This window comes from Meriones unguiculatus, chromosome X (assembly GCF_030254825.1).
Source record: "Meriones unguiculatus strain TT.TT164.6M chromosome X, Bangor_MerUng_6.1, whole genome shotgun sequence".
Lineage (NCBI taxonomy): Eukaryota > Metazoa > Chordata > Mammalia > Rodentia > Muridae > Meriones > Meriones unguiculatus.
In genome coordinates this window covers 136,712,809-136,737,734 of record NC_083369.1, presented here as the reverse complement: position 1 = coordinate 136,737,734, position 24,926 = coordinate 136,712,809, and the positions used below count along the sequence as shown (strand labels likewise).

At 42.5% G+C, this 24,926-nt stretch overlaps 1 protein-coding gene and 1 long non-coding RNA gene across 2 annotated transcripts in view; both read right to left on the bottom strand.

Moving 5' to 3' along the window:
• The window catches only part of LOC132650102 (uncharacterized), a 151,529-nt gene that overhangs the window by 56,061 nt on the left and 70,542 nt on the right, over positions 1-24,926 (bottom strand). The gene's annotated exons all lie outside the window — the stretch shown is intronic.
• Positions 9,152-10,299, bottom strand: LOC110540556 (E3 ubiquitin-protein ligase RNF138-like). Its single transcript, XM_021627313.2, has one exon. The coding sequence runs from the start codon at positions 9,904-9,906 to the stop codon at positions 9,163-9,165; it is 744 nt and encodes a 247-aa protein (XP_021482988.1). The 5' UTR covers positions 9,907-10,299; the 3' UTR covers positions 9,152-9,162.

Sequence of the window (24,926 nt, the reverse complement as noted above, 5' to 3'; positions counted from 1 at the left end):
TCAGGTGATTTTAAAGTGGCAGTATTCTGACAGTGATCAGACTCCAGGGAAGCACTTGCCAGGTTTCCCTCTCTGTAGTAATGCTCTGTTTTCCAGAAATTACTCAAAAAAGAGGCAAAAGAGCCCCACTGAAACAGTGAACCAATTGAGGTTTCTCTTCAAAAGATAAGGGTCAACTTCAGTTAAGTCCATGGACCCCACAATCCATAGCTCCTACTTTTAAGATTATCCAAAGGGGAGATGTTTTGATAGCACTTAATCTCACCTTTACTTGTACCCCACTAGGCAAATAATTTTTTACTGCCATAAAAATCCTTTCAAGGGGACTGGAGAAATGGCTCGGTGCTTAAAAAAGCACCTGCAGCTATTCTAGAGGACCTGAATTTTAGTCTCAACATCTAGACAGGGAACTCAAAAACCACCTGTATCTCCACCTCCTGGAAATCTGATGTTCTGGCCTCCATAGGCATCCATTTGCGCGCACACACACACACACACACACACACACACACACATTAAAATTTTTAATAAAAAAATTAAGTTCTGAAAACTCCTCTCAGCAGTTCTGTTCTTTTGTCAAAACAAATCTGTCTGGGATCTGAGTAAATAAAGCTCCAATCCTCTGTTGTTATCTTGTCTTTGGCTAAAATCCTCATCACAACTGTTTTCTTTTTCTTTTCCTTTTTTTTTAATCATGCTTTCTCTCCTCAAACTTGTCGTATATACTAACTGTTCTTCAATCTTCAGTATATAACCCTTAACTCCTCCTATGAACGTGTAGCCTGTTGAACATAGGGGAACTAAGATGGAGAAAAATTGGAAGATAGGTTTCACTCATGTACCCCCATGCAAGGAATTGAAATACCTACTAGTTCTGCTGGATACCTTAATAGGGTAGATGTAGGTGTTTCTCACTGAAATAGAAAGGGCCCCAAGGAGCAACACTGTCTTTATAGAATACCTTATTTCCCACTCTGGGTTCCCATAATTCATAGTGTCTCACAACGGCCTGACATTTTTTTTCCCATTATCACCTGGGGAGTAAGTAATGCTCTAAAAATTAAATCTTTGGCACCATCAGTCATTTAAAAGGACCAAAGGGTAATGTAACCTGATGACATCTACTAAGCTCACCTTCCAGACTCAAGATTTCCTGACCCAACTCTACTTCAATATCCTGCACTAATCCCACATTGAGAGCCACCTCAACCCTCTGAAGTGCTTCACAGTAGGCCCTTCCTCCAAATGGACTTCTTTTGTAGCCAGAGACCCATTAATTGTACACAGCATTGGTACAAAGTGTCAAGGAAGGCCATCACTGACTGCCAAGATCAGTAGAACCCCAAGACTGACTTTACCTCTTTGCGATGTCCTCCTCACATAAACCTGGGAGATTGAGTCTCACATTGTCCCACAGCATAAAAGGCCAACAGAAAGCTATCTGGACAGAACACTACCAACACTACTCAAATCTCCAACTGTAGTCAATCTATAATGCTGTCACCCTGAGATAACTTGCTGTTTCACTCCCTCAAGTTCAAATAGCCTATTCCTGTGAATCCCTTGGAGATCCCCATCTCCTTTTCAATAGTTTTTTTTTTAATGTTTATTCATTAGAGTGTGCATGTACGTGTGTGCATGTGTTTATGACTTGATGGAGTTGGTTCTCGCCTTCCACTACATAAGTTCCATGGATTAACACTTCAATGGATCAGACATGGGGGCAAGTGTTCTTACACACTCACTAAGCCATCTTGCTCATCCTCCATCTCCTTTTCTGATGCAGCTCAGATGAACCCCATCCCCAAGCACCACCAGACCCTAATGAGAAATCATGCTTCTTTTTCTGAGTTCTGTGATATCATTTTATAAAAGCATTCCCTTTCTATCCTGTGGGTGTCCTACAAGACCCAACCTTTTTCATGGAATTTTAGCTTGGATCTATTCCTCTGGGAAAATTTCTTACATTATTACTTCATGGCAGCCATCAGTTACTTTAAGTCATGAGCCCTGCCTTTACTCCTACTGCCCAATATAGCTAGGTTCCTATATAGGTGTTCTTTTCATCCCGATAATCGCTATTCTTATGCTCTTCACCTGCCACCCTAAATCACTCTGCAGTGGCATCTCTAATATAATCTCTGCCCTTCTTTATCCTAACATTCTCTGACTTGCCCTAAAGGATGCCTAATCTGGTGGAGGTACTGTAATCAGAGGCCTACTAATTGTTGTGTTGCTCATATTCCTCTCTTAAGGAACCAAACCCTTTCCCAGGAAAGCCCCCATTTGGTCCTTGCTTGGGTCTGAGATACTCAAAGTATCAATCAAGAGAAATTTGCTGTGGCTTTCCTATCCTGAGTAACCTATTAACCCTCTCGCTTCTCAACACAATCATGAGGCTCCTGCTGGGCCACCTCCTGACAATTCTCCCCTATGCTGAGTGTATTTCTCACCTCCTAGTCCTGCAACAGCAATAAACACAATAGCAACTCTAACTCAAGTGTTTAAGGCATAATGTAGTATAAAATCCCTGCTTTGGATAACTCCTAGGAAGTTTTTCTAGACCAAGTTGGAGTTTCTTGGGTCCTGTATTCACCTTCTTTACAAAATTTCTGCTGCGTCAAAAATCCTGGGCTCAGGGGGTCCTACAAAGACTGATGAATTAACCAAGGACCGTGCATGGAGAGGACCTAGACCCCCTGCTCAGATGTAGCCCATAGCCAACTCAGTCTCCATGTGGGGACCCTAGTAAGGGGAGCAGGAATAGTTACTGGCATGAATTCAGTTCCCTGCTCTTAGATCACCTTCTTGCAAGGTGGCCTTACTAAGCCATAGAGAAAGAGGATCCAGACAATATTGATGAGACCTGATAGGCGAGGGTCAGAGAGCAGGGGAGTAGGCCCTCCCCTATCAGTGAACTAGGGGAGGGACATAGGGTGGGAAGAAGGAGGGAGGGTAGGGCTGGGAAGGGATGAGGGAGGGGTTTACAGCCAAGATACAAAGTGAATAAATTGTAATAAGTAATAGTAATAATAATGATGATGATTAATTTTTTTTAATTTCTGCTCTGTGTCTTGAGCCCCTATTTATTTAACCTTTAGATAACCAGTTACAAGGCTTTAGGTCCTAGAGAGTGCTGTCTTAAGGAAATCAGCCCTTGCCATTGACACCCGTAACTCCATCCCACCATCAGGGATCTCCTAATGCAATGTCACCATCTGAACTCTGGTCTCATCCAATAGTTACTCTTCCCTTCTCTAACATGCTTCTAAAGCAGTGATTCTCAACCTGTGGGTTGCTCCCTCTTGAGAGGGAGAGGTCAAATGACCTTTCACGGGGTTAATATATCACCTATTTACATTACAACTCATAACAATAACAAAAATTAGTTACGAAGTAGCAATAAAAATAATTTTATGGTTGAGGTCACCAGGACATGAGGAACTATATTAAAGGGTCACAGCATTAGGAGAGTTAAGGACCACTGCCCTAGAGCCTGTTAGGCCATGTGGGCCCATTACTATATGAAAGGTCAGCAATATCAACCAGGGCCTTCTAACAATGTCTCTACCCAGCTCTGAAACAGCTCTAGACGACCTTTGACCCTTTTCAGTGTTTTTGCCTTACTGATCCCACAGGGAGTGTGGATACCATTTTGTGGTAGATAGCTGTGCTGACTCAGCCCAGCCCAACAACAAGGCTGTTTTAAACTCAGTCCAGACCAGGCTCAGAGCAAGGATGCTGATGCCTGTAAGCAGGACCATTATCTTGTCAGAAAAAGTTGAGTATAATAAGTTAGCTGAAAAATGCAATAGCTAGTTCAGTACTGATATTCATACTGAGCCTTTTCCGGCTCAGGGCAAGACCATTGTGGCCTTAAGACCAAGCTTTTGCTAATCATGATAAGCACCAACTACAATTATTACAGGGATATCCTGACATTGAACCTCTGACATACTGACTACATATACCCTACATGCAGGTACTAAAACCCTTCAAAATGCCTCTATGCTGTCTTGCCCAGTGCATTATACTGAAGCCTACTTCTCTCTTCCTTCTTCAGTACTTGGTGAATTCATTCTCACTTATGGGTCCCTTGCCTGTCAATACTGTCTCTGCACAGAAGAAAGACGGAAGGAAGGAAGAAGGTTAGGAAGGAAAGAAGGAAGAAAGGAAGAAAGGAAGGAAGGAAAGAAGGAAGGAAGGAAGGAAGGAAAGAAGGAAAGAAGGAAAGAAGGAAGGAAAGAAGGAAGGAAAAAGAAATAAAAGGAAGTAAGAAAGTAAGAAAAGAAAGAAGGGGAAAGACAGGGAAGGAGAAGGAGAAAAAGAGGAGAGAGGGTGAGAGAGAGGGAAAGAAAAAGAAAGGAAATGAAATCTAGAACCCAGTGAAGTTAAGGAAGTTTTGGCCATGTAATATGATTTAGAAATAATATATAAGCGGTGGTGCTCATATTTGCTGGGAATCTTGGTGCTGTGATATGCAGTTATTACAAACTGTCATCATGTGATCTGGACATTTTTGAGAGGATTGTGCAGGATGCACTGTACAGATGTGTATGCCTAGGCTGAGAAGGCATAAGATATGTCTTTTCTCGCCGTGTCTCCTACTAGCTTTGAGTAGAAGTGAAGGCCCAAAGTGCCTTCACGTTAGGGCCCAGGAAATCAAGCTCAGCTTGAAAGGAGATTCAAGAATATTTCCAAGGAGAAGATGTGAAGCTAGACTCTGGTCTAGTCATACCCTCTATAAGTGTGGGTGTCAAAATCTCTCTGACACAGGCCTTGCAGAAACAAAGTCCCTTAACAATGGAAGCTATAGGCTAGACTAGTTTAGATTTAAGAGCAGGATGGCAAATTAAGGGTAGGCAAATAAAGTGCCTGCATGAAGCCAAAGTAGGTGGGGCTGTAGGGGCTTGATCTAAACAGAGAGCCAGGATGAAACTCATAACTCATTGTTGTGGTGCTGGAAACTGAATCCAGAGCCCCATGCCAGCACATTACCACCAAGCCACTGAGCTATATCCCCAGATGAACAAATTTTGATGTACATGAACATTTTCTGCATCTCTTAATAGGCAACTAAGTTAAAAGAGGTTCTTTTCATAACACTCAGAGAGCATCATGAAAAAATTGGCTCATCTAGGTTTCCTATCTCCTGCTGAGAAGTCCATCCCTCTGCCTCACCTGTCCAACTGTTGGGGAATCCCTATAATAGCCAAAGGAGCTACTGTAGATTGAAGGATACAGAAGATAAGTGCCTGCTAAATGTATGGTATGGTGTTGAGGAGCCAATAGCAACCTCCTAAGTGGGCTGGTCACCATCTGGTAGAAAGAACACTTGATTGTTCCATGTCTAGGCTCATTCTCAGGACTGTCAGAAAAGGATAGGATAGACACTATTTATTCAAGGCAGAACTGGGCAGACAGTAACCTAGACAGCCAGAGGAGAAATTACTGGTGTGGGTGGACTTCAGTAAATGCAGATGAGAGTCTGAAGACATGATGCCAGTGCCGGAGTGTGGGGAGAGTGGAATGCAAAACTATGAGCTTTAAAAGCTAAAAGAGTAATCAAGAAAATGCTCTATCTATCTATCTATCTATCTATCTATCTATCTATCTATCTTTATTTATTTATTTATAAATGTTTAGTTAGCAAAGAGTTTGATACGAAAATGTACATGGCTTGCTTTTCTGCTTGGAAGCCAGCAAGAATTGCTATTTTCTTACATGACCACTATTTCAATACCATTCTGCAGCCCAATTATTGTCATCTCCACACATTCCATCTCAAGGTTCAGAAAGAGAACAGTGCCCCACTATATTCCTTAGATACAGTTTGCATTTTCACACAATGGCTTCCCTCTCTCACATGTGTGCACACACTGGCAGATCCAACTCTATCATCACCCCTAAATTGATGCCTGACAACAACTAATTTGATTTTTTGTTTTTTGTTTGTTTGTTTTTGGTTTTTTAACAAAAAGTTAAAGTGGGGTTTCTCCACCAAATGCTCTTAATGGTGTACGGTCAGTTGATTATTGCTTGGGAGTTGTCTGTGTTCTCTAGGCTATTTAGCGGCATCCCTGTCCTCCAGCCAGATGCTAGTGGTAGCCCCCTCCCAAGTTGTAACCAATGGTCCAATTGTTCTTTGGGAAACCCTGGTCAATTCTCTAAAAACTTCCTGTGCTTTGTTAAAGATGCTGTTGATATAGCTTCAAGCTGAAGTCAAAAGCACACCACGTTAAGGAGGGAAATATCTTTTATACATGTAAAATATACAAGTCAATAAACTTCTGGGTTTTTTTTATGTGAATATCCATTTTGTTCAAAGAAACCCTTCCAATATAGAATCTATGGCGATTATTCTTCTACAGTTGCATTTGAGCTGTAAGACTGTAAAACTGGGAGGGGGAATCAAGCAAGCGTTTGAAGAAGCTCAGCATAATTATTTTGGGTAAAAGTTCTGGAGTTATCAGTCAAAAATCCAGCAGGCAATACTAACTTCTGTACTAGATGGGAGAAAGAAAGGAAGCAAGACAGACAGACAGGGAGAGAGAGAGAGGAAAGAAGGTAGAAATACATGAAGATGGGAGGTAGATGTGTTAGGGGTAGCTGGGGGAGTGGGAGGGGGCAGTTGGGATAGAGAGATTCTAAATACATTGTATACATGGATAAAATTGCAAAGAATAAATAAAAGATATCTTTAAAATCAGGAGTTCAAAAAGTCATTGGTGGTCTTAGCCAGCACTGTACCCTTTACAACCTGCCAGGCAAGATGGCTCAATGGTGAAATAATGGTATGACTGTTATGGGGGCAACCAAATGCTTTCTGATGGAATTTTAGGCCCACTTTACAGGAGGAGAAATCCATGTCTGATCATATAAACCTGGTAAAAGCTCATGGCTGGGATGGTCATAGGCCCTAGTGGGGAACCTACTACTACTGTTTTGCTGTATGTACACAATATCAAACTTCCTTCTGAATAGTTGTTATCCTATTCATAGATCAGTGCCACTCAACCTTGCTCAAAGGAACTTCCGTTTGAAATGAACAGTGGTTCATATGGAGACCCCTGACTGGTGGAAGTGCTGAGAATAAGTGACTACTGAGTGCTCATCCCTGAATGAGACATGTAGAACACCTCCTCCAAGTCTCAGGGAACATCAAGAAGAGAAAATGGAAAGACTGGAAAGATCCGAAGGATGAGGCAAAGTGCTGTGAAATGCTGCCTTCTAGATAAGGCACAGCTGTTGCACCCGTGAACTCACAGCCACCGTGGCTCCCTGCAGAAGACTTGATCCATCACCATTTAGGGGAAGGGGCTCCTAACCCCCACTCCAGGAATTTTAGGCAGTTAATGGTTTTGTGGGAAAGGAGTCTTTGTCCTCAGCAGTAGCTACCGACTGATAAAGTTGCCACTGCTAGAGTACAAATTCTCCACCCGTTCTCGGGAAGGTCATATTAACTAAATATAGTGGAATGCAAATGAAAGAGTAAAAAAAAATGAAAACAAAACAAAACAAAAACAGTAAAAAAAGACTTGTTGGGAAGAAGACATCAGGGGAAGGGGATAGAGGATAATAGGGGAAAATATGGTCAAAATACATTGTATCATGTAACGAAACTGTCAAAGAATAATTCTTTAATAGAAAAAAAACATCGTGGAATTCAGGGGTGGGGGTGTGGCTCAGTTGATAGATGCTTGTCTAGCCTACACCAAGCCCTAATTCCATTGCAAACACTGCATAAAATGGGTATGACAGTACATACCTATAATCCCAGTGCTTGGGAGGCAGAAGGGTAAAATTCAAGCGCAGCCTCCTATATAGGAAGCACAGGAAGTTCACGAAAAGGCTCCTGTTGTCCCTGTGCCACAGACAGTAGGAGGGAACAAGGGTAAGGGTTAACCTTCTGAGTCTCTCAGGGAGTGATTCTGCTACCTTTCTTTTTAAAATCAACCTTATTGGAAGGTGTACTGGAGAGGCAATTAGTTTTAAGGACAAGGGTTACAGGGGTCTGTCAGATAGTTCCTCCACATAGGTAGGTGATTGCCATTTTTCTTAGTATGGTTTTAACTGTTTTAAATTAACCCACAAAATAACGCGCCTTATCAGAACATTTTCATTTTTAGGTGTCACTGTGCTTCCCCTCCATATGCCCACTACCTTCCTTTGTCACTCCTCCACTTCTTTCTGCACCTCTCCCCAGGCCCTCCTCCCCCATCGCCCCTCATCCTTTTTCTTCATTCCTTCCTACTCCCATTCCCCCACCCCTTTCTCATTCATTTTTATCCCTACTCCTTGTCCCACCCCTCCTCCCATCTCTATTCTCTCCATTCTCCCCCTCCCCTTTCCCATCCATTCCCTCCCTTCTGTCCCACCCCTCCTCCTATCTCTATTCTCTCCCATCCCTCCATCCCTTGCCCCTTGCCCCTTCATCCCCTTTCTCCTCCCTGTCCCACCCTTCCTCCCATCTCCATTCTCTCCCATCCCTCCCTTTCCCTTTCCCATTCATCCCTCCCCCTTTCTGTTCCACCCTGTTTAAATCTCTCTTCTCTCTCATCACTCACTCCTCCCCTTTCCTACTCATCTCCCTCCCTCTTCCTTGCCCTACCCCTCCTCACCTTCTTGTTCTCATTCCTCCTCCCCTTTCCCATTCATCTCCCTCCTTCCTCCCCAAACTCTTCCCATCTCCTCCCTGTCCCACCCCTCCTATCCCTACCCCCCCATCCTTTCCCCTACTTTTCCATCTACCCCTCCTCTTCCCAACCCTCTCTCCTGCCATCTCTCTTCTAACCCCCTTACCTTTTCCATTCCTCTCCCTCTTCCCAGTCCCTCCCCCTTCTCCAGGCCCTGCCCTCTCCCTCCTCCTATGTTCCCTTCTTTCCCATCCCTCCTCCCCACAACGTTCAGCTCCCTTCTTGTTCCTCCCACTTGCTGATCCACACATTTTATTCTCCCTCATCCCTCTCCACTCTTCCTCCCTGGTGTTCTTGTCCAGAGAACTAAGTTTTAAAGTAACGCCGCCTTTGGTTTTCAATAAAAGAAAAAAAACTAAAAGAGATCAAACTGATTACTTTTTATTTAAAACACATCAAGTTATTGAAAGGACAATTTCTTGTAAATTGTCCCTTAGGAGCAATTGCAGAGCTGAGGAAAGTCTCTTTAGATGTTGAGATGGAAAGACTCCTCAAGAGCAATTTGGTACTGAGTTTCCTCATCCAGTTGAAGATCCACGAAATCTCTGTACTCAAACTGATGCCTCTGGTTTAGATGACTAACGAAATTTCTGGTCTGTTGAGTAGGGTCGCCCCATGGAAGAGATAAGCAAATCGGGCAAACGACTGGAACAACATGAGCTCTGTGGTTCCTGTTGCAGTGATCCACCAGACGCTGTCTGGTCAAGTTTGCTTCTTCACACAGGGGACAATCAAAGGTAGGTTGATCAGGTGGGCTTGTTGCATTCTCTTCTTCTGGGTAAGCCTCGGTGTTCTCAGAGATGGTTGCGTCGTTGCTGTTGTTGTCCACGGTATCTGGTGATAGTTGGAAGCTTGGAGAAGCTGAAGAAACTCCGAACTCATCCTGGTACTTTTTGCAAGTTTTGTAGTGTTGTCTCATGCGATGGAGTTCAATACGCTGGGAACAGCATCGACAATTGCCAGGAAAACTTCTCATGATGGTTTCAAGATCTAGAGCTCTCTCAGGACATGCTCTTTCTCTTCTGGTCACAGTTCCACGGCACAAGGGACAGTGGATCCGGCTCTCCTTCATCGCAGCTAGGAAACATTTTCTGCAGAAGACATGCTGACAGGCTGCGACCCTAACCGGCGTTTTGAAGACCTCTTGGCAAATCGGACAGTAGAAATCTTCTTCGGTGTAAGGCGAGGAGGCAGACTCTTCCTCGGCCATGGTGGTGACGGGTGGAGGCCCAAAGCGATGGCGGCTGGCGGCTGCTGAGGTGGCGGTGGCAGCCCGGAGGCTCGACTCCCTCCGAGCCTCAGCCAACGGCGCTTTAGGGTCAAGCTATCTCTCCCCGCCGCAGATTCGTAGTCAGGTGGCCCCGTGCCGAGGTTCGATTTTAGTACCTTTCAGTCCGGGCAGTTCGAGCTTCAGAACAGTGGATCCCCAGTGGCGCGCTGTTCTTATGGGCCTCAGAACCCGCCCATGGTAATGGGGACCACTCCCACTCAGCCAGCAGCTTTCCTGCAGTTGAGCGCTGGGTAGCTGCTGACTGCTTGGCTGGTGGTCACTGCAGAGCGGATAGCCACACAAGAGCCGGAGGCGGGGTCACTAGGACGGCCTCCATAGCAACCAGCGCGTTGAGCCTTCAGCTGGTTGTGACGTAAGCTGCCAGGTCCGTTTACTTTACAAAAATTTTTTTTTCTTAAGTCCGGCGGGGTCTGGTGGCGCAGACTTGTACTCCCGGCAGGTAAGGGAGGCTGAGGCAGGATGATCATGAGTTCAAGGCCAGACAGGGCAATTTATGGAGCCCTAAGTTGCCTAAACAGTCCAGCTTTAGGTTTAGTCCCTAGCTCTCCATAAAGTCTCCCCAGTGCCTAAGAGATTCTTCTATTCTACTGGCTCTCCTACATACACCAAGTTTCTTTACTCTTCAGCTACACACACAAACACACACACACACACACACAAACTGGCCATAACACTTTAAAAAGTCCAACAAAGAATGAGCTAAATGCATCATTTAAAATTCCTAGCAAGGCTATTATCTTCTGTAATTCAGCTTTTCAGTCCTCTCATTAATGGGAACTGAAGAACCTATCAGTCCTTAAACTTGACAGGTGAGGACTATATACATCCAAGGCAGAAATCTACAGTCCAAATGGCTGATCTCTTATCAGTGTCCTGCCTTAGAACTTTCCCATTTGTACTGCAAAGCCAAGCAAGGAATTGTTCGATGTTAATTATATATAAACTTGGGAAATTATTTATTCTGAGGCCAACAGGCGAAGTGCTTTTTCTCATGTCCCCCAACCAATCAGTGATGCCTTAGATTTTTTTTTTTACAACATTGACAGCCTGACCCTTTGCCATCAACATTCATTTCTGAATGGAATCAGTGTCACTAGTCACTTGGCAGCACTTGCCATGAGAGCAGATGTCTCAGAAAGATATTTATTTTTTTGCTTACTGGCTAGGGTCAGAGGGAAGGGGAGAAAGACCTCCCCTATCAGTGGACTGGGGAAGGGGCATGGGAAGAGTTGAGGGAAGGAGGGTGGGATTGGGAGGGAAAGAGGGAGCGGGGTACAACTGGGATACAAAGTGAATAAACTGTAATTAATATAAAATTAAAATTAAAAATGAAGTCTATAAAAAGAAAGCAAAAAAAATTCTCACCTGATTAGACCTGATAGGGTAGGGTCAGACGGAGGGAGAGGAGGCCCTCCACTATCAGTGGACTGTGAGAGGGACACAGGAGGAGATGAGGGAAAGAGGGTGGGATTGGGAAGGAATGAGGGTGGGGGTTACAGCTGGGATACAAAGTGAATAAACTGTAATTAATATAGAAAAAAAATAAAAATTAAAAAAAGAAGTCTATAATGCTGAGATTTATGGCCAACCTTTGGGTAGAGTGCAGGAAATCTTACGAAAAAAGTGGGAAATGGTAAGACCTGGAGAGGACAGGAGCTCCACAAGGAGAGCAACAGGGGTACAGGGTACAGGGGTATTTTCTGAGACTGATACTCCAACCAAGGACCATGCATGTAGATAACCTAGAACCCCTGCACAGATGTAGCTCATGGCAGTTCAGTGTCCAAATGGGTTCCCTAGTAATGGGAACAGGGACTGTCTCTGACATGAACTGATTGGCTTGCTGTTTGATCATCTCCCCCTGAGGGGAGAGTAGCCTTACCAGGCCACAGAGGAAGGCAATGCAACCACTCATGATGAGACTAGAATCAGAAGGAAGGAGAGGAAAACCTCCCCTATCAGTGGACTGGGGAAAGGGCATGGGTGGAGAAGGGGTAGGGATGGTGGAATTGGGGGGGGGGGAGGAGGGAGGGAGCTACAGGGGGAACAAAGTGAATAAACTGTAATTAATAAAAATTAAAATTAAAAACACAACAAAAAAAGAAGTCTATAAAAAGAAAGCCAAAAAAAAAAATCCCACCTGATGAGATCTGATAGGCTAGGGTTAGATGGAAGGGGAGGAGTTCCTCCACTATCAGTGGATTGGGGAAGGGACATGGGAGGAGATGAGAGTGAGGTCAGGATTGGGAGGGGAAGAGGGTAGGGCTACAGCTGGGATACAAAGTGAATAAATTGTAACAAACAAAAAAATTATATTAACAAAATAGCCCAAGCAAAAAAAAAAAAAAATTCTCACCCAAGCATCACCTAAAACTGTACCTTTTCCCTGCAACATTGGTGCCTGTCTTTCTATGTGGCACTGCCTATGCTCCTGGGCACTCCTCTGAGGATATTCAGGTGAAATAAATCCAAAAGGTGAACAGAGAGAGAGGTGGAAGGAAGTGTTGGAGTACAAAAGACACTGAAAGGACAGGGGATCCTAGTCCAAATTTGCCTCCTGCCTGACTTTATGCAACTTAGGAAACACCAAGAGCTTTCTGGTCTATCATCTGTAAAATGGTACTATGAGCTGCGACTGAAACAGTTTGCAGACTTCTGGAAATATCAAATGAGATCAGGTTTATGAAGCCATCCCAAACCAAACCTCTCCTTCTTACTCAGGAGGCTTGTTCCCTTTTTTGACAGGTTACTAGATGTGTTTATGAAGTCAAGGGGAGAGAACAGAGCCATAGATACATAGATGATTCCTCTGCAGAACTATTTCCTTGCCAACAATGTCTTGTTAAGCAGCAACCCAATATGTTGTAACATATATTTCTCAACTTACCCACTTCTTGTAAGGTGTCTAAAATAATTGGCCTATAATATTTCTAAAATGTATTTCAGGCATCTTTGGATTTATGATATACATATGGATTTCTACCATGAATTCTGAATCCTCATGGTATTATGCATCTTTCCAGACTTCAGGGTAGCATTCTTCTTTCTTTCAAAATCACAAGCCTTGTTAGGAAATGTGAGTCTCCAAGCCTAAGTGATGGGAGCAATGTTCTACTGCTAACCTGGAGGTGACAGCTTAATAACCATTAGTAATAAGCTTGGGATTTCTCTTCCCTGGCTCCAGATTTGCTGTTCAGGTTCAAAAAACAGTGCTGCCACCACTATTTTAAATGAAACTGCAAACAGAGCTTTCCTACCCCAGTCCAAAGGGAGCAGAAAGGAGAGATAACTCAAGTAAACAGCAGCTGCTGACACTGCAGTTGTTCTAATCTTTTGTTGCCTCACATCACAGAGAACAGGAAAAAATATGTTTTCCCATATCGATGCTAAGGTTTACTAGATGACCCAGCTCTGGCCCATGAGACAGAACTGAAATTTTTGACTTCTTTTTCCTTCCATAGGATATATCACACTAAGAATATACAGTCAGACTACCTGTTTTAAAGTTATTTAATAATTTTTACTGTCTATGAGTTTACCACTAACTTACTGTACCTGAATTCTATTTTATTTGGTTTTTCATGTCATGAAACAATTTGTGTATTTTGTTTGCAGGTGTGAAAATATTTACAAGACTCCAAAGCCCAATTGTATAAAACAGGATATATTAAAAAGGTCAGTTCCACATAATCTGATTGGCCTGCTCTTTGATTACCTCCCCCTGAGTGGGGAGCAGCCTTACCAGGCCACAGAAGATGACAATGCAACCACTCCTGATGAGATTTGATAGACTAAGATCAGAAGGAAGGAGAGGAGGACCTCCCCTATCAGTGGACTTGGGGAGGGACATGCGTGAAGAAGGGGATGGGAGGGTGGGATCGGGAAAGGAGGAGGGAGGGGGTTATGGAGTGATACAAAGTGAATAAAGTGTAATTAATAAAAAGAAGAAAAAAAGAAAGGTCAGTTCCAGGCTTCATTTCTCCTACTCAACTTCCCATGCCTTCCTACATGTGACCATTTTGAAAGTTTCCTCCCGGCCTAGAGAAATGGCTCAGTGGTTAAAAGTGTGTACCATTCTTCCAGGACACAAGTTGTGTTCCCAGTACCATGTCAGGCAGCTCATAACCACCTGTAACTCCAGCTCAGGGGGATGGAACATTTTATTCTGGCCTCCTTAAGCATCTGAATGGTCATACAAATACACATACACATAAAAATAAATCTCAAAAACTTACAAAAACATTTTTGATACTGGTCTTATGATGTAGCCCTGGCTTGCCTAATGCTCACTGTGTAAACAAAGCTGACCTCAAATTTATGACAGTCCTTTCACCTCTGCCACCCAAGTGCTTGGATTACAAGCACGCATCACTATATCCTAGACTCTTCTATATTTCTGGACAGAAGTTCTATGAAAACAAGTTTCCTTTTCCATTAATTAACTTTATTATTAAATATTTGTTGATGTAGATCAACATGAACTTGTGGGAAATTATTCTATTCATTGTATTTTATGTTTTGATTATTTGTTTAGTATCTCATATTGTCCGAGATTATTGTGTTGAAATCTTCACCAGAGTTGGTAAAGCCAAAGTCCCAAATTCAGGGAACCCAATGCAGTAGACTTGGTCACTTGTCCCAACATGCCAAAGAGATGAACCATAATGATGAGCAGAGAAAGGATCATAAACATGGCCACATTGAGAAGAACAGATTAAAAGGCTTGGTGATCCCCAAGTCTATCTTCAAAGGGCTGACACAGAATTTAAGATTTTATAGAAGAGGGAAATGAGAGAGAGGATTTGTCAGGGTGGGTGGTCTGACTGATCATTATCTCAGTTCTGCAAGGGGTTCAGGACAAGCTGGTATCACTGTCATCCTTTGAGGAAAGCAATCTGGCTCCCTTTCGATGATTACTCTTGTTCAAGGATAGAGCATTAGTTTTCATTATAAGTATGTGTGTGTGTGTGTGTGTGTGTGTGTGTGTGTGTGTTTTAAAACTGTAAAGTAAGAAAGCAAACAACTCAGAGAAATGGGTAGAGAGAAAGAGCTGTTGTCCTAGCACTCAGGGTGCTAAGAAACATCAGCATGAGTTCAAGACCAGCCTAGTGTGCATGTAGCAAGACCCTGTCTGAAAAAAAATACACAAAGAAGAAAAATAGACAAAATATTTAACTAAAAGAAATATACAGGTGATGAATAAGCACATTAAAACATAGTCATCATTGTTACTCCTTTGAATATACAAGTTCAGACCATAATGAGATACTACTATACAACTCTTAGAATGACAAAAATTAGGGTCAGAGATATACCTTGATAGTTAAAAATTTCAGTTCTGTCTCATGACCAGAAGTCTTGCAGAAGACCCAGATTTAGTCCCCACCACCCACAGGGACAATCACAACCACAGTAACTCCTGTTCTAAGGGATATATCTTCTGACATCCAACGGCTCGTGAACATACGTGGTGAACAGACACACTAAGGCACACACGCATAAAATAAATAAACAGCTTTAAAGAATTTTCTGATTTTATGAAACAAAATCTGATACTATCAAGCATTAGAGTTAGGATGTAGAGGAGCCAGGGCTGTCATCCTTGGCTTTGGGTTCTGAAATGTCACAGGAGACACTCTGGTAGTTTCTTATAAAGTCAAACATACATTTAATATGCAGCTCCATAAACCTGATTTCTGGGGATTTGTCTAAGGCAATACAACCTGATATGTACACAAGAATCTGCCATGGATATGTATATTGGCCTTATTCATAACCAGTGAAAGCTAGTATCCCCCATTAGAGAATCTACAAGCAAATTGTGGTACAGCCATCCAGCGAATGCTACTTGGACATATCATAGGACAAACAACTGAGAACTGCCACAATGGGATTGAACCCTGAACCCTGAATGGAAGAGGCCAAGCCAAAAGGACTACATCCTGTTCAATGCTACCTACAGGACATTCTGGAGAAAGAAAAAGGGCAATAGAAACCACTGTGTGTTGCCAGGAGTTGGGATTAAGGGAGAAGATCATCAGAACCAGGCAGCAGGTGCCCAGCCCTCAGCCCCGAGCCTCCAACCTTCAGCCCTCAGCCCCCAGCCCCCAGCCCCCAGCCCTCAGCCCCCAGCCCCCAGCCCTCAGCCCCCAGTACAGGGACTCATGACTCATGGTTATAATGCCAACACTTAGGCTGAGTGAAGATCACGATGAGTTCAAGGCCAGCTTGGGCAATATAATGACTTCTGGACTGAGCTATAGTATGAGACTCAACTAAAAAAAAAAAAAAAAAAAAAACTAATTAAACAGATAAAGACACAAAAGTGGAAAAGAGACTGTCCAAAGGAAGAAAGAGGAACAATAGGAAAGGGAGAGGAGCAAAAATAAAAGTTAATACTCCATTGTATAGATGTACCACAGTTTCTGCATCCATTCTTCAGTTGAGGGGCATCTGGGCTGTTTCCAGCTTCTGGCTATTACAAATAAAGCTGCTACTAACATGGTTGAGCAAATGTCCTTTTTGTGTACTTGAGCCTCTTTTGGATATATGCCTAGGAGTGGTATGGCTGGATCATGGGGAAGCACTATTCCTAGTTGTCTGAGAAAGCGCCAGATTGATTTCCAGAGTGGTTGTACAAGTTTACATTCCCACCAGCAGTGGAGAAGGGTTCCCCTTTCTCCACAACCTCTCCAGCATGTGTTGTCACTTGAGTTTTTTATCTTGGCCATTCTGATGGGTGTAATGTGAAATCTCAGGGCTGTTTTGATTTGCATTTCCCTAATGGCTAATGAGGTTGAGCATTTCTTTAAGTGCTTCTCTGCCATTCGATATTCCTTTACAGAGAATTTTCTGTTTAGCTCTGTTCCCCATTTTTTAAGTGGGTTACTTGGTTTGCTGCTTTTCAGCTTCTTTAGTTCTTTATATATACTGGATATGAGTCCTCTGTCAGATAAAGGGTTGGTGAACATCTATACAATGGAGTATTACTCAGCAATGAAAAATAAAGAAATCATGAAATTTGCAGGTAAATGGTGGGACCTGGAAAGGATCATCCTGAGTGAGCTGTCCCAGAAGCAAAAAGACACACACGGTATATACTCACTCATATAAACATACAACATAGAATAAACCCACTAAAATCTGTACTTCCAAACATACTAAGCAAAAGAGAGGACCCTAACTAAAATGTTCAATACCCATCCTGAAAGGCAAAGAGGATGGACATCTGAAGAAGAAGAAAACAGGAAACAACCTAGGAACCTACCACAGAGGGCCTCTGAAAGCCTCTGCCATGCAGACTGTGAAAGCAGATACTGAGCCTGATAGCCAACTGACAGGCAGAGTGAATGGAATTTTATGTAAGAAGTGGGAAATAGTAAGAGCTGGAGAGGACAGGAACTCCACAAGGAGAGCAACAGAACAAGAAAATTTGAACACAGGGAACTTCTCAGAGACTCATACTCCAACCAAGGACTATTCATGGAGATAACCTAGAACCCTGACAATGCAGCCACTTCTGATGAGAACTGATAGACTAAGATCAGAAAGAAGGAGAGGAGGACCTCCCCTATCAGTGGACTTGGGGAGGGGCATGCATGCAGAAAGGGGGGAGGAGGGTGGGACCGGAAGGGAAGGAGGGAGGGGCTTATGGGGGATACAAAATGAATAAAATGTAATTAATAAAAGTTAAAAAAAAGGTAAAAGTATGTGGCATACTTGTACAAAAACATCATCATGAAGCCTAACACTATATAAATTAGTATACATTTACAAAAACTGTGTTATCAAAGCCAGTGGCCTGGGGATGTGCCTCACTGACAAAATGCTTGCTTAGCTTGCCCAAGACCTTTGGGTTCCACTCACAGTGCTGCAAAAGCAACACAAAGAGACAAAAAGCTAAGCATGGTGGCATACTCCTATAATTGCAGCACTTGGGAGGCTGAAGAGAAGGAAAGAAAGGAAGGGAAGGGAAGAAAGGAAGGAAGAGTGGGGGAAAATCAGAAAGGAAGGATCAAAGAGGAGAGACAATTGGGAGGGAAGGGGCAGTAGGGGGCTTAGTGGGGATAGGCATGTGTAGCTTGTTAGTCATGGTAGTTACAGGACTGTTAGACATACTATGTCATGGTAGTTACATGAGCTTGTCAAATCTTATAGTCCAAGACACCAAAAAGATTGAATTCCCCTACATGTAGTTTATTGTTCAGAAAAAAAAGAAAAACAAGGAGGAAGGAAGACAAAAAATAAAATCAACTGCTAAAACTGCAATCCAGATTTTTGTCTTGTCAAATGATGTCCACAATTCTGCAATTATCCAATTTATTTATCTATAAGGACAAGTATGCCTTTTCCAGTACTGTGATCGTGGGCCCTGAAATAACCTTAAAACATCACATGGAATAAGTCCCTTGGTATGTTTGGGTCATGGTTTTACAAGAAAGGATGAACAAAGCAGCTGCTTTTCTATGCTGATGAAAGATGCAGGACATACACCCCATTAGGAGGCTTAAGGCCAGAGCTCTGAAAATGTTCATTTAAGAGACACAGGTGGGCTGATGACGCCTTCTGAATAGAAGGCAGGAAATCTTGCCCAGCTTTGTTCTAGCCAGTGAGTCATTTTGAGTGAATCTGTTCAGAGCAGCAATTCCTTAGGGCAACGAGCATCACTCATTACCGAGGCTTGGAAGAAATGCCAACCTATTCAGAGGCACAGCTTTCTCCTCTGTCCTCTCATAAACCTGAAAGCAGGAATGTTCTTATCCTTCTGTCCTTCTCCCTCCCCTGGTCAGTCCTCTCCTTCAGACACAGATTCCCTCTGTGCCCATTTTGTACTGATCGAGCTCAAAATGTTGGTCATCCACATCCTAGAAAGACAAAAATGGCCGAAGATCAAAGCAAAACCCACACCCTAACAATGGGGACTCTAACTGCTTGGAGCCTGACTCAGTGACCTGGGATACCTTACACAAACAATAAGAGCCTAGGTACTAATGAGCTCTAGGTGTTGAACCTCAAATGGGCAGTCTCAAGGAGAAGGAAGGTTTAAAACAAAACAAACAAACAAACAATACAATACAAAAACAACTTGCTTCCTGATACCTGCATGTTGGCATGATGGCTCAGCTGACAAATATGTTTGTAGGCAAACCTGCCTAGTCAGGTTAGAAGCCTGGGTCCCATGTGGTGGTGGAAGGAGAGAGCAGATTCTGACAATTGTCCCTGACCTCTGCATGCATACACACAACAAGTAAACACAATTTCAAAACAAATAACTCCTGACAAGATAGTGAGCTACCCATGTATATCTCTCTCCTGTCCAAGTAAGAGCCCACACAAATGACCCAGCAGATAAGGCCAGGTAGTTTTACTGCTATAAAAGGACCCCACTGAGAGGAGACACTCACTCTCTCTCTCTTTGTCCGTATCTGTCTGCGTGTCTCTCTGTCCTCTCTCTGTCTCCATTTCTCTCTTTTTCTTGGTGTGTGTGTGTGTGTGTGTGTGTGTGTTTCTTTGCACACACTACCCGTTTTTTAAACTCTTATTTCAGTTCTGGTCTGGGAAACATGCCTCCCCCACTTCCTCTTTAAGCTCCACTTTTGCAGCCCACCCTTGGGTGGCCTGACTAGGGAGCTGTACTCTTGCCCCACTGAGGTTATTCTTTCTTTCTTTACTTTTTTTTTTAATTTACTTTGTTCTTATTTTTTCTTTACTCTTGTCAGCTAAGTGGTCCACAGGGCAACTGACCTCTGGCTGGGCCTCCTGGCTGGGACTCCACCTTCTTGCTGGGACTCCACATTAAAGAATTCCTTTCAGCATGCTGTGAAATGGCGAGGGACTACTTTTCCTCCTTCTGGCAGCCCCCTCACCATAGTATATGGCACCATGACTGGGACAGCTCTTCCAACCGGTGTGGGCTCCCTCTTCCTGCCCTCACACCATTCCCCGACGCAGCACTGGATGCTGCTCTTTGGAGCAGGAGGTAGCAGGACCTACTGATGATAGTGTTGAGACCTGCCATTCTCCCTTTCTAGACAAATTTCCTGCTCCTATAAGTAACGTGCTTTCCGCTTTCACCAGCACGATGGAGTCCTTTCCCGTCACAACTGGTCTGTGGCCAGTTTCAGTTTGTGAGTCTGTCCAGACAGAGCAACAGCAGGCGTTTAAGGAGCAAAGGGAAGTTCTACTTCCAAGGGCTAGATGTGTTCTTTTTCTTGGGTTACCCCTAGATAAATTCACACCTCAAGGGTGAAGTAGAGTCTCATATCTGACAACAGGGGCAGCCTATGGCCCCTAAAGAGGACCTCCAGACTAAGCATTATATGTCAAGTAGGACCCACAACAGGTCCTGCACCCTCCTGCCTTCTGAATCACCCCTGGGAAGTAGTCACAAAATTGGTCTGCTTGATTCCACAGGCCCTTAAAATGCTCTCAAGTCTTTCATGTATGTGAGCCTCAACTCTAGTTCCCTGACTGCCTAACCAAGTTTACTCCTTTTTTAAATGTTTATTTTCTTTTTAATTATGTGTGTGTGTGTGTTAGTGTGCCCATGGTGTACTGTGTGTATTGTGGGTGTGAATGTGTATAGTGCATTGTGTGTGGGTGTGTTTGAGTGTGTGTATGTGATGTACCGTGAGTGTATGTGTGTATTATGTGTGCGTGTGTGCATGTGAGAGTGTGTGTGGTATGTATATGGTGTGTGTATGTGAGTGTGTGTATATGAGTATGTGGAGTGTATGTATGTGCACATGTGCATTTGTGTGTGTGATGTGTGTGTACATGAGTGTGTATGTGAACATGGAGTATGTATGTGAACATGAGTGTGTATGTGAGTGTGTGCGGTATATGCGAAGATGTATGAGCATATATTGTGTGTGTGCATGTGTGTATGCTGTGTGTGCATTTCTGTGATTGTTTATGTGTGTGTGCTCGAGAGCAGATAAAAGCAGGTATCTGAGAAGGCCAGAAAAATGTGTCAGATTCCCAGAAATTATAGTTACAAGTGATTGTGAGGCACTGCGTGGGTGCTGGAAACCCAAACCAGGTCCTCTGCAAGAGCCATAAATGTTCTTAACCGCTGACCTATCTTTCTAGCCTCTGGCTTTCTTCTTTAACCTGAATTTAGATAAAAAGCTTCATTTTCTATCTTTTGCCTTCACTAGAATTCTCTCAGTGCTTAGGTTAAACTGTATGTATTTGAAATGTAAATTTTCTACCTTGTTTCTAAAAGTGCACTCTGATTAAATGTAATTATATGTTCTTTGAATTTTTAAAGCACCCATAATTACTGATATCACATGCTCATTTATGTGTCATTGTTGTCTGCTGACCTATTTGTTAGCCTGTGTGTATGATTAGGTATCTTTGTCATTAGTATGCATTTCTGTGTACCCCCTTTAGATACATGTTACGTAGTATATTAACATGATAAAGTTCCCCAAAAGGGTTTAATTCAAATTGGTCTATATGTAAAACAAAACAAAAAACTTGCAAGTTTAGTCTAAATTTCTTTTAATTCAATATTAGTCTAGATTCCTTTTAATCCATGATTTAAACAAATCTAACAAACTATTTCTTTTAAATGTATATTTAAAGAAAGATAACTTGACATCATACAATGTTACTAGACAAGTTAAATGTTTTGTTTTGTTTGTCTGTCTGTTTGTTTGTTTGAGACAAGGTATCACTATGTACTCCTGGTGGTCTGGATCTTGCTATATAGACTAGATAGGCCTTGCCTCCACAGTGCTGGAATTAAAGATATGCAACACCATGCCAGGCAATAGTTTGTTGTTGTTGTTATTGTTGTATTTTAAGCTTCAAGTTATATCAGGAAATTTTTAAAGAAAAATAAGAGAAAGAAACAAAAAAGTATGAGAAAGAGATATAGAAATTGACAAGAATAGAAAGACATTTCTGGTTAAAAAAAAACAGAAATGCTTTGAGATGAAAAAGGATTTTACTTTTCTTTCTTTTTTTTTTTTTTGATTGTTTTTCAAGACAGGGTTTCTCTGTGTAGTTCTGGCTGTCTTAGAATTTGCTTTGTAGACCAGGCTGGTCTCAAACTCAGATCCACCTGCCCCTGCATCCCTAATGCTGGGATTAAAGACCTGTGCCACCACCACCCAGCAGGATTTTACATTTTATCAAGATTATTGCTTATAATTTCTCCTTAATTTGCCAGACTCCATACTAGTTAAGGACACTGAGTCTTAACAATGTCAGGATTCATTTAAAACCCTCCTCCGTCTGGTCAAGCTGTATCTAACTGTTACACAACAGCTAAATTTGAAACTACAATTAAATCTTCAAGACTTGTGTAACTGGCTCTGAGACTGTTCAACAGTCATGCTTAGAGGCCAAAACCAATACAGATGGAAGGGCTAACAGAGCACTCAATACTTTGGCCCTTGCCTTGCAAGGTCAGCCAGCTTCTAGGTGACTTGGCTGACAGCTCCAGTAAGTCATCTGTCCTCTTGATCAACCATGGAGACTACTGGAGATAACCTCTAACCAGTGTACATTTGCAAAGATAAGAAAGTCATTACAGAGAAATTTTCCACAGTGCTTCCAAGGGAAGCCATGTGGTCCAAAAAGCCATAACCCATCCTAAGAAACATCATGATGGACAGATAAATAAAATATCCCAAGGAACCTTAAATGAGTAGCACAAATAAGTTAGCTTCTAGTCACCTATATGGTGGTGTTTGAGCACCTAACAGGAAAGTACAACCAATAATAATTATTTTTCTTCATAATTTATTCATTGTATATCCTGATTGAAGCCCTCTCCCTCAACTTCTCCAGTCCCAACCTCCCTCCCTTTTCCCCTCATCCTCTTCCCCTACTCCATGGAAAGGGGGAGTTCTCCACTATTGCCATCTGCCCATAGCTTGTTAAGTCTCATCAGGACTGCTTGGATCCTCTTCCTCCATGGCCTAGCAAGTCTGCATCATCAGGGGTGAGTGGTCAGAGAGCAGTCAACTGAGTTTATGATAGAGATAGTATGTGATCCCCTCCCTCAGAGATCCACATGGAGACTGAGCTGCCAATGGGTACCATCTGAGCATGGAGCTAGGTCCTCTCCATGCAGGATCCTCTGTTTGTGCATCAGCCTCTGCAGGACCACCTGAGCTCAGAACTTTTTGGTTTTGTTGATCTACTTATGGGTCTCCTGCCCCCTCCATGTCCCTCTAATCCCACCCCTCTCTTCCTCCATAAGACTCTGTGCTCTCTGTCCAAAGTTTGGTCCTGAGTTTCAGCATCTGCTTTGATTCCCTGTTGGGTGAACCCTTTCATAGGACTCTCTGTAGTAGACCCCCATCCTGTTTCCTCTCTTCCACCACTTCTGTTTTCTATCCTGTTTACCATTCTGAATGAGATTTAAGCATCCTTCCTAAGGTCCTCCTCCTGGATGTATCTCCATTCCTGATCTCAAGCTGTATTGTAGAGCATCAATAATAAAAACTTCATGGTACTGGCATAGAAACAGACTGGCAGATCAATGGAATAAAATACAAGACCCAGAAATAAACCAACACAACTTATGAATACCTGATTTTTAACAAAGATTTAAAAATTATACAATGGGAAAAAGATAGCATCTACAACAAATGGTGCTGGTCTAACTGGAAATCCACATGTAGAAAAATGCAAATAGAACCATATCTATCACCTTGCACAAAATTAAAGTCTAGGTGGATCAAAGATCTCAACATAAAACCAGACACACTAAATCTGTTGGAAGAAAAACAGTAGGGAAGAGCCTTGAACTCATTGGCACATGAGACAATTTCCTAAACAGAACAACAACAGCTCAGGCTCTAAGATCTACAATTAATAAATGGGACCTGATGAAACTGAAGAGCTTCTGTAAAGCAAAGGACACTGTCAGCAGAAAAAAATGACAGCCTACAGACTGGGAAAAGATCCTCACCAACCCTACATCCAATAGAAGATTAATATCTAGAATATACAAAGAACTCAAGAAATTAGGCACCAACAAACCAAGTAATCCAATTAAAAAATGGGGTACAGAGCTAAGCAGAGAATTCTCAACAGAGGAATATAGAATGGCAGAGAAACACTTTAAAAAAAATGTTCAACGTCTTAGTCATCAATGACCTTAGTCAACAGAGAAATGCAAATCAAAATGACCCTGAGATTTCACCTCACCCATCAGAATGGCTAAGATCAAAAACGCAAGTGACAATACATGCTGGAAAGGACGTGGAGAAAGAGGCACCCTCCTCCATTGCTGGTGGGAGTGCAAACTTGTACATACACTTTGGAAATCAATCTGGTACTTCCTCAGAAAATTGAGAATAGTACAACCCCAAGATTCAGGAATACCACTCCTTGGCATATACCCAAAAGATGTCCCACCATTCAATATGGACATTTGCTCAATTATGTTCATAGCAGCTTTATTTGTAATAGCCAGAATTTGGAAACAACCTAGATGTCCCTTAATGGACACAGAAATTGTGATACATCTACGCAATGGAATACACTCAGCTATTAAAAACAAGGAAATTTCATGAAATTTGCAGGCAAATGGTGGGAACTAAAAGATATCATTCTGAGTGAGTTAACCCAGAAACAGAAAGACAGGCATGGTATAAACTCACCAATAAGCAGATATTAGCCTTATAATGTAGGACACCCATCTACAGACCTAAAGAAACACAGTGTTCTTAAAAGCTCCACAAAGACTGTCATTTAAGCAACCAGATTTGGGAAGTTGAAAAACTCTAAAGGCCTTTCAAGACTCAAATGTCTGTCAAACACCAGGGAGTTACTAATTATGCTTATCTGTTCAGGATAAAAACCTATACTTAATTTATAAATCACTCAAAATGAGATATGAGGCTGTCTTATTAGAGCAGTAAAGTAATCAAGGGCTTCCATTCTCTCTTCCAACTGGTCTTGAGGGTTGATGT

Coding starts and splice junctions, on each gene's coding strand:
- LOC110540556 (XM_021627313.2), bottom strand. CDS start 9,906: ATGGCCGAGGAAGAGTCTGCCTCCTCGCCTTACACCGAAGAAGATTTC.